The sequence below is a fragment of the Lissotriton vulgaris genome, chromosome 1_1 (genome assembly GCF_964263255.1).
Source record: "Lissotriton vulgaris chromosome 1_1, aLisVul1.2, whole genome shotgun sequence".
NCBI lineage: Eukaryota > Metazoa > Chordata > Amphibia > Caudata > Salamandridae > Lissotriton > Lissotriton vulgaris.
Genome location: NC_141685.1, coordinates 2103349524 through 2103362561, shown reverse-complemented (window position 1 = coordinate 2103362561; position 13038 = coordinate 2103349524). Strand labels below are relative to the sequence as shown.

Below are 13038 nucleotides of genomic sequence, written 5' to 3'. Positions count from 1 at the left end.
CATGACCGTCCATAGAAAATAGAATTCAATGCCTTTTCAGCGTCCAATAACACTGCTTCTGCCGGAGTGGCAGGGCTGAGTCTATCAAGGACCGCGAAAAACATACGGAGGTTGAGAGAAGTAGATCTGCGAGGGACAAACCCCGACTGAACAGGGGATATGATTTTGTCCAGCAATAAGGCAAGACACGTCTAGATAGTTTTCGCTAATATTTTATAGTCTAAGTTCAGGAGGGATAGCGGTCTATACGACCCGCAAAGCAAGGGATCCTAGCCAGGTTTGGGGAGTAAGACTATCACTGCTTCTCGCAGGGTAGGCGGAATCTGATTTCTCTCCAAAGATTCATGATAGACTTCTATAAGTTTCGGAGCTAGGGTGTCCTTATATTGCTTATAAAAGTCACCAGTGAGGCCGGGGGCACACGTGGCATTTAGCGCAGCAATGTCATCTGTTATTTCATCTTTCGAAAATGGTTCTGCGAGGAAATCCTGCATATATTTTTCCAGGTATACTAATGCGATTTCCCCAAAGTACTCCTCGCGTTCCGACGAGGTATTTATTGGTTTGGAAGTGTACAAGCGTTCATAATAGTCTAATAAAGTGTCCCTGATGTTTGATGTATCTGTCAGTATAATCCCATTGTTCGACCGGAGTTTTGAAATGCAGGCCTTGGAATACGGAGGCGGGTATGCATACTTTTACAAAATGGCTGTGCATATGTCAGTAGGAGGAAGCAGCTAAGGCATCACAAAAACTGGTGAGTTTATACTAAGGTCAGATAGGTGAACATGTAAGTTTGAACTATTCTTTGTTCCAGTGTTTAACCCCTTGCATGCTGATGACGAACCCCAGCCGTCATGCACTACGGTGCTCGTGTGCTGATGACGGCTGGGGTTCGTCAGGGCCCACCCCTGTTCGTGTTGTTTACAGCACACCAGGGGAATCGCGGCCGCATGGAAGGGGTTAATGTAATCTTTCGGTAGAGGTCTTGGGACTAACCAATAATGTATTTTCTGCTCCATAGTGCTGAAACAAGGACCAAATATATTTCAGCAAAAAAAGCATTCTAAACAGTAACTGCTTAACTATACACTTGTTCATTTCAACATTCTGAAGAGCAAATATAGGGTATTTAATAATCTTAAGTAAATTAAACTACAAATATGGATAGAAGATATGTTAAATTGATCGGAACCTATAAATAGATTTATATATAAAAAAATCAAGTTAATAAAAATCCATGAGCATGTGTCCTGACGTATACACGCCCATATGTTGTGCTGCCCCAGCAGAAAATCGAGTGCGAGGTAATTCAAGGTAGAACGAAGAGTTTGACTAGGCTGGTAAAGCATTAGAATACTACTAATGAGAGATGGACAATGTCCGAAGATAGCTTTATGACAGATGGACCAGCTTTTAAATTTGGCTCATTTGGCTAATGGGAGCCAATAAAGTTTCATCAGATGATCTTAAATGTGTGGTCAACGAAGACGGTATGATAGAAACCTGGCTGACATACTTTGTATTAGTTGGAGTTCCTAAAATGGTACTGAGGGAGACCAAGATAAAGTGCATTACATTAATCCAGGCATGAGCACCAATCACAGTAAACCACAAGCAGATCTGAAGAAAAGGTAAGATTTCTTAAGATCCTAGAAGCAAGCAGTTGTGACCATAGCAATCTTCATCGAAAATTAGCCTAACACTGTTTAACTTGAGAACTGGAATCTGACGGTACATAAGAAACGTGTTACTTACCTGTAACAGCAGTTATCCAGTATTGGTGTCTTTCATAGATTCACATGCCTGATTCATTCCCCGTCGTCGAGACGGGAGCCTCCGGTACATAGAAAAGTAATGTCCTATAGACATACATAGAGAAAAATAGGCCTAAGGGCCTCACCTTAGTAGCCTATCCTTGTCCTTATGTAAAAAGGACCAAACTCTTAGAGCCAGCCAATCAGCTATCACCTCCCTCTAGAACCTTCCTGACAGGAGCCTCAGTCTCTCAGATTTTCGTACGCACCAAGCTAGGTAGGCGTAATACAGTTCGAGAGAAACGTGAGTCCTTCCAGGGGAGGCGGGAGGGTTGCATGTGAATCTATGAAAGACACCAATACTGGATAACTGCTGTTACAGGTAAGTAACGCGTTTCTTATCCAGTATTAGGGGTGTCTTTCATAGATTCACATGCCTGAATCAGAGTAGTTAGCAATACATTATGCACATTTCTGATGTAATCATGCTATATAGTCATTTCAGATAATACACATATTACCATGCGACTTTGAAACATTAGCATACATCAATATATCATAATAGCAAGAGATGTGCATACCAGGATGGCGGGATGTTGGAAGGCTCACCTCACTAGAATAGATGGCGAAGCACCGCCTGGCCCACTGCTGCATCCTTCATAAGTTCAGCATCCAGGCAGTAGTGTCTGGAGAAGGTGTGCGGTGACTTCCATGTCGCCGCTCTACATATGTGAAAAATCGGCACTCCAGTGAACAGCGCTGCTGATGTGGACATCGCTCTGGTGGAATGCGCTTTAACATTAGCACTCAAAGGCCGTCCGGCCCGGTCATGGCAGAAAGCTATCGCTGAGGAGATCCACCTTGAGATGCTCTGTTTCGTTAGAGGCATACCCATCCTTGGCCTACTGTAGGCGACAAATAGCTGTGATGACTTCCTGAAGCTCTTTGTTTTGTCTATGTAAAACTTTAGACACCTCTTGAGGTCCAAGGAGTGTAGCGTCCTTTCTGCTGCGGTGGTAGGGTTTGCAAAGAATCATCGGTTCATTAAGGTGAAAGTCTGAAGGCACTTTCGGTATGAACTTGGCATTTGTCCTCAGCACCACCCTGTCCTGTTTGAACTGCCTGAAGGGTTCCTGAATAGATAGAGCCTGTAGCTCGCTGACTCTCCTGGCAGATGTTAGATCGACCAGCAGAGCCGTCTTCCATGAGATATACTTGATGGATGCTCGATGAATGGGCTCAAAAGGGTGCTTCATGAGTTGGTTGAGGACGAAATTGAGGTGCCATGCCGGTGGGACCCTTCTAGGTCTTGGGAAGGATCTATATAGTCCCTTTAGGAACTGCTTGATGAGTCTATTGGACCAAAGGGACAGTCCCTTGTAGGTCCTGGTGAATCGTGAAATGGCCGCCAAATGCACCTTTATGGATGCGTGCGCCAATCCTGACTGTGCCAAGTGCAGTAGATATGGCAATATCTGTTCGGGTGTGATATGGAGTGGTCTCAGGCCTTTCTCTAAACACCATATGCAGAATAGTTTCCATTTTAGCGAGTACGTTTTGTTGGTACTGTCCGCGCTTGCTTTTGCCAGCACGTCCCTGCATTCCTGCCGGATGTTTAGATGACAGAACTCTCTGTGCTCAGGAGCCAGGCCGGTAACCTGAGCGATTGCAGGTTCAGGTGTTGCACCTGCCCGTTGGACATTGTCAGCCGGTTCGGGTGCTGCTTCAGATGAATCGGTGTCCTGATGGAGAGGCGATGAAGATCCGAGAACCAGTGCTGCCTCGGCCAGAACGGGGCAATTAGGATCAGGGTACAAGGCTCCGCCTTCATCTTCCTGAGAACCCTGGGAATCATCAGAAATGGTGGAAAAGCGTACGCAAATACGCTGAACCAACCGATGGAAAAAAGCATTTCCGAGTGACCTTGGTTGGGGACGCCAGCTTGCGTAGTTTGGGCATTTGGCGTTCTCCTTGGTGGCAAACAGGTCGATTCCTGGGGCCCCCCATTCTGAGAATATGTGATCCAGCGTACTCTTGTCGAGCTCCCATTCGTGGGAGAGGGATTTCTGTCTGCCTAGGGCGTCGGCAATGGTGTTGACCTTGCCCGGGACATAGTCCGCCCTGAGCGTGATCCCATGGAGTACAAGCCAGTTCCAGATCTTTTGCGAGTCGCGTGATAGAGTGAGCGAACGCGTTCCTCCCTGTTTGTTGAGATAGTGCATCGTCGTGGTGTTGTCCGTTCTGACGAGCACCTGGGAGTTCTGGATGCGTGGTAAAAAGGCATGTAGTGCTAGATACACAGCCCTTAGTTCCCGAAGATTGATATGGAGTTGCTTCTCCTGAATTGTCCATTTGCCGCTTATTTGGAGATCCTGGAGGACAGCTCCCCAGCCTTCCAGGGATGCATCCGTGGTGATCACCAGAGGTGCTGCTGGAAGTAGGAATGGCAGTCCTATAGACAAATTCCTGTGATTTCTCCACCATTCCAGGCTCTTGGATATTTGCGGTGTTATCTTCACAATGTCCTCGAAAGAACCTGTATTCTGTGTCCATTGGTTCGTGAGGGCTTCTTGCAATGGGCGCATCCTGAGTCTGCAGTGAGGGATGAGGAGTATACAAGAAGACATCATTCCTAGGAGTGATTTGTAGGTTCGAACTCTTAGGGACTTCCTTGATGCCACAGCCGTGGCCAGAGATATTATCCTGTTTTTCCTGTCCTTTGAAGGAAATGCCCTTGCGCATTCTGTGTTCAAGGTCGCCCCGAGGAAGGTGATCTTTCTTGTTGGGGTCATGCAGGATTTCTCATGATTGAGAGTCAATCCTAGCTGCTGAAAGAGATTGGTGCAGGCGTTGGAGGATTTGGTCGCGCCTGCAGCTGAAGGTGCCTTTACCAGCCAGTCGTCGAGGTAGGGGAAGACTTGGTGACCCATTTGACGCAGGAAAGCTGCCACAGGTGAAAGGCACTTGGTGAAAATCCGCGGTGCGGATTTGAGGCCAAACGGTAGGACTTTGAATTGGTAGTGCTGCCCTGCCACCTCGAATCTCAGGAATTTTCTGTGCCCCTTGAGTATCGGGATGTGGTAGTAGGCATCCTGGAGATCCAAAGATGTCATAAAATCTCCTTTTTCCAGTATGCCTAGTATTTCTTGGATCGTCACCATCCTGAACGACTGACTCTTCAGGAAAGAGTTTAGTGCCCTGAGGTCTAGTATGGGCCTCCACTTTTTCTCCTTCTTGCGTATAAGAAAGAAGCGGGAATAGAATCCTTTCCCTCTTTGAGACGAATGAACTCGCTCGATCGCTCCTTTCTTCAACATCGCAGATATTTCCGGGAGCAGCAGGCGTAGATGTTTGTGCGGAAGCCTGCGGGGAGGGGTTGCTCCAGCCAACTGGCGGAACCTTGTCATCGCGATATCCGTCGCGCAGTCTATAGTTTCTGACGCCGATTCTTCACCATCTAGCAGAATCCTCTTTGGATGAATCTGGCAATTCCGACAGGTATGGGGCTATGTGTGCCCCCAATTTTCTATGATAGCGTCCCAAGAGCGCTAGGGCGTTCGCGGCCTTTACCATCATTGCCGACATTGAGGAAAACCTGTTCCCAATGTTGTCCACTCTTTTTCCCCCCTCATCAGGAGGAAGCGACAAAGGGGCCGAAGGATTCCTGGAGTTCTTCTGGGTCGCCTATGTCACTACGGAGTCCGGCTTAGGATATCCTGTTAAACACGCCGGTGCTGTATCTGGCGCCCTATACCCCTTCTGACTATAGGTAATCGATAATCGGTAATGACCTTAATGCTTTCTTGAGAGGTTCTATGAAGTCATACAAGAAGCAGTCCTGTTCTTGAGAGGCCATTGAGATCTTAAAACGTTGAGCAGCCTTCTCTACCACCTTATAAGAGATTCCAGAATTGTCGGAATTTCCCTCGTCGACGAGTCAGTCGACGAGATCGCAGTCATAGACTATGCCGTCGTAGACGAGCAGTCATAGACGAGGCCGTCGTAGACGACGCCATAGACGAGCCATCTTAGATGAGGCCGTCGTAGACCAGGCCATCATAGACCAGGCCATCATAGACCAGGCCATCATAGACCAGGCCATCATAAACCAGGCCATCATAGACCAGGCCATCATAGACCAGGCCATCATAGACCAGGCCATCATAGACGAGGCCATCATAGATGAGGCCCTCATAGATGAGGCTCCCCTAGATGAGGCCCTCATAGACGAGCAGTCATAGACGAGGCCGTCGTCGACGCTCTCATCGTCGACGAGCCGTCGTAGACGAGCCATCGTAGACGAGGCCATCGTAGACGAGGCCATCATAGATGAGGCCATCATAGATGAGGCCATCGTAGATGAGGCCATCATAGATGAGGCCGTCGTAGACGAGCCGTCGTAGATGAGGCAATCGTAGATGAGGCAATCGTAGATGAGGCAATCGTAGATGAGGCCATCATAGATGAGGCCATCATAGATGAGGCCGTCGTAGACGAGCCGTCGTAGACGAGCCATCGTAGATGAGGCCATCGTAGATGAGGCCATCGTAGATGAGGCCATCATAGATGAGGCCATCATAGATGAGGCCATCATAGATGAGGCCATCATAGATGAGGCCATCATAGATGAGGCCGTCGTAGACGAGCCATCGTAGACGAGCCATCGTAGATGAGGCCATCGTAGATGAGGCCATCATAGATGAGGCCGTCGTAGACGAGGCCGTCGTAGACGAGCCGTCGTAGACGAGCCATCGTAGACGAGCCGTCGTAGACGAGCCGTCGTAGACGAGCTGTCGTAGACGAGCCGTCGTAGATGAGCCGTCGTAGATGAGCCGTCGTAGACGAGCCATTGTAGATGAGCCATCGTAGATGAGGCCATCGTAGATGAGGCCATCGTAGATGAGGCCATCGTAGATGAGGCCATCGTAGATGAGGCCATCATAGATGAGGCCGTCGTAGATGAGGCCGTCGTAGATGAGGCCGTCGTAGACGAGGCCGTCGTAGACGAGGCCGTCGTAGACGAGCCGTCATAGACGAGCCATCGTAGACGAGCCATCGTAGACGAGCCGTCGTAGACGAGCTGTCGTAGACGAGCCGTCGTAGATGAGCCGTCGTAGACGAGCCGTCGTAGATGAGCCGTCGTAGACGAGCCATTGTAGATGAGCCATCGTAGACAAGACCATCGTAGACGAGGTTGGCTTCTTAGTCTTTACCTCAGACGGTATAGAAGACGCCCTTCTGAAGGGTCCCATGACCAGAGGAGGTGATTTTGACGGCTCAGAAGTCGTCTTTTTTACATGATTTTTCTCCAAAAGCCAGGCTTTTACTCTCCTTTTCCACAGAGTAAGGAGATTTTGAAGGACTGTGCCCAGAAGACCCATGAGTGGTCTTTTTGAGGGCCTTCTCAGGACGTTCCCCTGAGGAATGAGTCTGAGGAGATTCTCTTCTCTTTTGAGGTCTCCTAGACGTTGAGGACAACGCCTCATCTCGGTCACTGGAGAAAATAAAAAACCTCCTTTCTGGTCTTAGTGTCTCAAAAACTTACTTGAGAAAGTGCGACAGACTTTCAGTCTTTGGCCTGCGGTATAGACAGTAAATGCAGTCGGTGAGAGGATCAGAGCAGAGCAACCTCTTCCTTACCAGACCTTCTTTAAAGAATGTATTTGAATATAATCCATAGTAGAAAAGAATCCTTGACAACAAAGTCATTTAATGAAGTGAAAAAACACAGAATCTGAGCAGAGCTCAGAGGAGACTCCCTTAGCACAACGTGCGGTAGAAAATCTGAGAGACTGAGGCTCCTGTCAGGAAGGTTCTAGAGGGAGGTGATAGCTGATTGGCTGGCTCTAAGAGTTTGGTCCTTTTTACATAAGGACAAGGATAGGCTACTAAGGTGAGGCCCTTAGGCCTATTTTTCTCTATGTATGTCTATAGGACATTACTTTTCTATGTACCGGAGGCTCTCGTCTCGACGACGGGGAATGATTCAGGCATGTGAATCTATGAAAGACACCCCTAATACTGGATAAGAAGAGCAACCAACATTTCGACAATAGACAAAAGAAGGGCCTCCAAAGATCAAGGTCAAATTTGTGATCTTTTTATCACTGTCACGCCATTACTGTATTTAGTCTAAGAGGAATTTAATATCTATTCTAAGAAAAATTTAGGTGTCAGTGATGTCCTCCGAAAAATCCAAATTGAATGACTTGATTAATTTGGCCAGAGATACCACATACATATTAAAGTGTAGAACTATTAGATGAGCTCTGAGAAAACTCCACAAGTAAGTTTACTGATTTTTGAGGAGCAGTGAAAGTCATAATTATGTGCACAAAAATAATGAAAATATTCTGCAAAATAAAAATAGTTTTACTGTATTTATTTTCTTATTCAGTGGCTGTTGTAAACTAAATAGGAAGTAAAAACTAAGTGTTTAGCTAGAAGGGTGTGTGAAACAAGCCTCTAAATACATGCCTATGAGAGCGTCAAAACGTGAATAGCTTTATGCTGAAGAGTGTCTGCACTCTAACACATGCAGATGCGGAATTTGTAGGATTCCAGAATAGAATTAACAATTACAAAGTAACAGTAGTGTTTCAAAAATGAAAACATCTATCATCAAATGCTAGTTATCACTAAATGTAGAAATATTTCAGAGCATTTTATCATACTGACTCTTACCTCTGACATGTCATGCACCAGCAGAAGAGGAATACTAATCGTAGTTACATCATGAGTACAGCAAACTTTTAGTATATTTCTGAGGCCCATTATTGCTGGATCGCGGGCGGTGATATTTCCAGATTTCACATTGTCATCCACGCAGAGATGAAATACAACATGGATTTCAGAAAGATTTGAATGTCTGGTGATATAAAATTCACCTGCAGGATAATGAAAGATTTATACCATGAAATTAGTGAAATAGGATTGACCTTTAAAAAATATAACGTTATCACCTGCGAACAAGGGATGAATATGTTAAATTCAAAGGAAAAAGTAATTTGTGAGAAAAATAATAAACAAAAAATTAGAAATTTTCCATGAACACATCTCCACTGCCACTCTGAAGACTAGCGAGTCTAGGCTTAAGAAAAACAGTGTGAGGTCACACTGCAAATACCTGCAAAGGAACACAGTGGCAGTGATCAGGAGGTATGACACGGAGAGGTGATGAAGTTTTTAGGGGAACAAAGCAGGAGGCAGAAAGAGGTCAGGATGTCCTATCCCTCAGCAAGATGCATACTGGGGGAGCTGAGAGTAGAAGATGGGCTAACATGTCTGTAAAGTGTTAATAGGCTCTATAAGAAAAAGATTAGGCATATGAAATGCAACAGTGGAGAAGAGACTAAAGGTAGTACGGTGTTGTCTCATGAAAAGAGGGACAGATACACGGGTATTCATGAAACATTTTGGAGATATTGAAAAAAGAGGCATATAATTTTATCAGGCCACGTGCAGAGGGTTAAGAAAAAATATTTAAAATGAAAGAGTCATGATGTACTCTGTAAAGGAGAAATTTCAACAACAAAAAATAATATTTAAAGCGAAAGAGGCTTTAAAACACTGCATCTAGAAAAGACAAAACTTACCTTTTAAAAAACTATATATATATATATATATATATATATATATATATATATATATATATATATATATATATATATATCAACGCTCCAATTTACACCATAGAAACGAGTCACTCTGCAAGCGGGTGCTTTTACCGCGATGGTGTCCGCGATCATATAACAGCTCCGAATTCCTAGCGATACCCAGCCGGGTTCAGGAAAACAGCACTCACGAGCACAGCAGTGTATCAGCAGGGGGGTTTATTTAGAACAGGCGCGTTTCGGGAGAACACTCCCTTCGTCGGTATTCACATCAGAGAGGCAGTATGCAGCACCATTATCTATGTTTGTCTAAGTGGTAAAACAAACAAAGGACTATGCCACAAGCGCAACATACAATGATACACTGCTGTGCTCGTGAGTGCTGTTTTCCTGAACCCGGCTGGGTATCGCTAGGAATTCGGAGCTGTTATATATATATATATATTCACTGAAAAAACCATAGGTTTCAGGCCTTATATAGTTAGGAATTAGCATTTAAAAAACCTTTGAAATTCACTCAAAAAACTATAAGTTTTAGGGGTGTTATAGTTCGCTGGACATTTTACTCATACAAAACCATTGAAATTGCTCCTATATAGTTAGTTGTACCAACTATATTTCGCGCACCCGCAATCCACTGCTGATGATGTCACATAATACATCATTCATGACATGGTCAGTGGCATCACTAATGACATCACTGATTACATCATCCAGTGAATGTGGTTTGCTTTGTTATTTAAATATGCATTGTATATATAGCAATTTGCATTGAGGAATGAGTGGATATATAAAAATAAATATTTGGATGGAGGATTTAGTAGCAGTGTAATTGACTGTTTACTTTAACAATGTATAGTGTCTCACTAAATATAGTGGATAGTGACTAAACTGTGTGAATATCTGTATCACATTGTCAGTTGTTGTGTAAACTGGTTCTCCATTTGCTTACTAGCTATGTGAAAGTGTATTTTAGTTATTAATTAGTCAACTGAGTATTTGTATGGGAGAGTGAATGTGTGTGTGGTTCGGTAGGGGGTGTGTGACTGCCCAAAGATGTGTGAATAGTTGATTCAGTAGATATATGAAGTTAAAACTACATATTCTAACATTTGGCAGTGTATGTGACAGTATAAGTATACATAAGACTCAATGATGGTGTGAGTGACTGTATACTTGTAATAATGATTTTATAATACACCAAGTATGACTTACTATGAAGTGGTGTTTGTATAAGTGTGTAGCTAAGTAAGTATGTAAGTATGATCCATTGTTTGCATAAGTGAGTAGGATAACTTCATATGTGAATAGGTTGTGTGGTTGTGTGCTGGTGTGTAATGTCAATATAGGTGTATAAGTATTTTTGATAGTGTTCGATTGTTCATTGACAGCATGTATGAGTGAATCTACAGGTAAGTGATTAGATGTGTGTATACATCTAGGAATCACTGAGTGGGTTTTTAGATACTTGTATTGCAGTGTCAATGGATTCAAATATGATACTCTGTTTTTTACAAAGAGTGATGAAAGATTTTACTAGAGAAGGAAAAGTTGTATATGATTGTCACGTGGATGATGTCATCAGTGATGTCATTTGAGATGTCATCAGTGTTGTCTCTGACCATGTCATGAATGATGTACTATGTGACATCAGCAGTGGATTGTGGTGCGCGAAATATAGTTAGTACAGCTAACTATATAGGAGCAATTTCAATGGTTTTGTATGAGTGAAATGTCCAGCTAACTATAACACCCCTAAAACCTATAGTTTTTTGAGTGAATTTCAAAAGTTTTTTAAATGCTAATTCCTAACTATATAAGGCCTGAAACCTATGTTTTTTTCAGTGCATTTGCAAGGTTTTTTAAATGCTAATTCCTAACTATATAAGGCCTGAAACCTATGGTTTTTTCAGTGAATTTCAAAGGTTTTTTAAATGCTAATTCCTAACTATATAAGGCCTGAAACCTATGTTTTTTCAGTGAATTTCAAAGGTTTTTTTAAATGCTAATTTCTAACTATATAAGACTTGAAAGCCCACCAGGAATCTCCAGTATGCGCCAGGGGACTGCATTGCAGAGAGGTGTAATGAAGCCAAGCTCCTTTGTACACCTCTCTGCAACGCAGCCCCCGTGCATGTTTGAAGAGGGGGAACTAATTCCCCTTGCATACTGGGGGCCCCTGGGGGCCAACTAGCCCACCTGGAACGTCCAGTATGCGCCATGATGCTGCCTTACAGAGGTGTAATGAGGCTATGCCCCTTGTTACACCTCTCTGCAATGCAGCCCCCTGGCGCGTTTGCAGAGGGGGCTGCATACTAGCCAACTAGCCCACCAGGAGCCTCCAGTATGCGCCAGGTGGCTGCATTGCAGAGAAGTGTAATGAGGCCACACCCTTTTTTACACCTCTCTGCAACGCAGCCCCAGTGCATGTTTAAAGAGGGAGGACTAATTCCCCTTGCATACTGAGGGTCCCTGGGGGCCAACTAGCCCACCTGGAACCTTCAGTATGCGCCAGGGGGCTGCATTGCACAGAGGGGTAATGAGGCTATGCCCCTTTTTACACCTCTCTGCAACGCAGGCCGCTGGCTCGTTTGCAGAGGGGGGGGGACTAATTCCCCTTGCATACTGGGGGTCCCTGGGTCATGCCTGCCCAAACGCCGATATTGCGAACTATTGAAAATGACTTTTCTTGAGAAACATTTGGATTTGGATTATCATGTCCTATACTTTGGAATTTTTGAAAGACTGACTTTGAGGATGCTATAAATTACTCAAGTCTGCCCGAATTGTGTGGGTAAAATGATACCTAGTCACTTTGAATAAGAATGTACTTACGTCTTGTCTAACATTTGGAAGAAATATCTAGTTATATGACAAAAGGACACCGACATAACTTGAAGGAAATAAGAACGCCCTGAAGAAGTTCTGTTGTACAGAACGAAACGCGTCGGCTGGCTGTGGTACATAAACTTAAGAAAAATAAAAGCATTTGAATATACACCAAGATTCAGCGCTTCAATAAGGACTCTTAAGTGATATGATTTGATTGGACTTTTTGTGCAAGTGGTGCTGTGCCAAACTTTGGAATATTCTCCATTACTCCCTCTACTTCTCCCTCTACTTCTCCCTCTACTTACACCTCTACCTCCACACGTACACATATATATATGCATATATATGCATTTATATATATGTATGTGTATATATATATATATATATATATATATATATATATATATATATATATATATACACACACACACACACACATACATGCAACAAAGCCGTCTCACACTCGAAGTAGGACAGCAATCACGGACACAGAATCTGCTGCAGTCAACCTCCGTTTATTTTCAGGTCAAATGGCAAAAAGCACTCAACGCGTTTCAGGAACACTCCCTTGTTCACGAGTGCCTGTTTTCGCGTTGTTTTCCTTTTTATACCACCACTTCATTACAAAGTAACAAAAATGAAGACAGACTGGCGCTGACCTTAATTAACAAAATTAAACGTTCTCTATGGCTCATAATTACATTTCTAATGCATCATTTTCACTTTATGCGATAACATTATGCCTCTTAATGCGTTATTAATGTAGAATATATTTATAATAATGACTTAATATATTTCTGTAGTGTGTTTCAAAAGACATTATTAATTACCCACAT

At 43.9% G+C, this 13038-nt stretch overlaps 1 protein-coding gene across 3 annotated transcripts in view; it reads right to left on the bottom strand.

Moving 5' to 3' along the window:
- FERRY3 (FERRY endosomal RAB5 effector complex subunit 3) overlaps window positions 1–13038 on the bottom strand; it is a 327577-nt gene that overhangs the window by 178590 nt on the left and 135949 nt on the right. For all 3 annotated transcript variants that reach the window (XM_086921357.1, XM_086921366.1, XM_086921377.1), the window contains one exon: window positions 8442–8644. In XM_086921357.1, the coding sequence (XP_086777483.1) occupies window positions 8442–8644 (203 nt within the window). The remainder of the gene's footprint in view (window positions 1–8441; window positions 8645–13038) is intronic.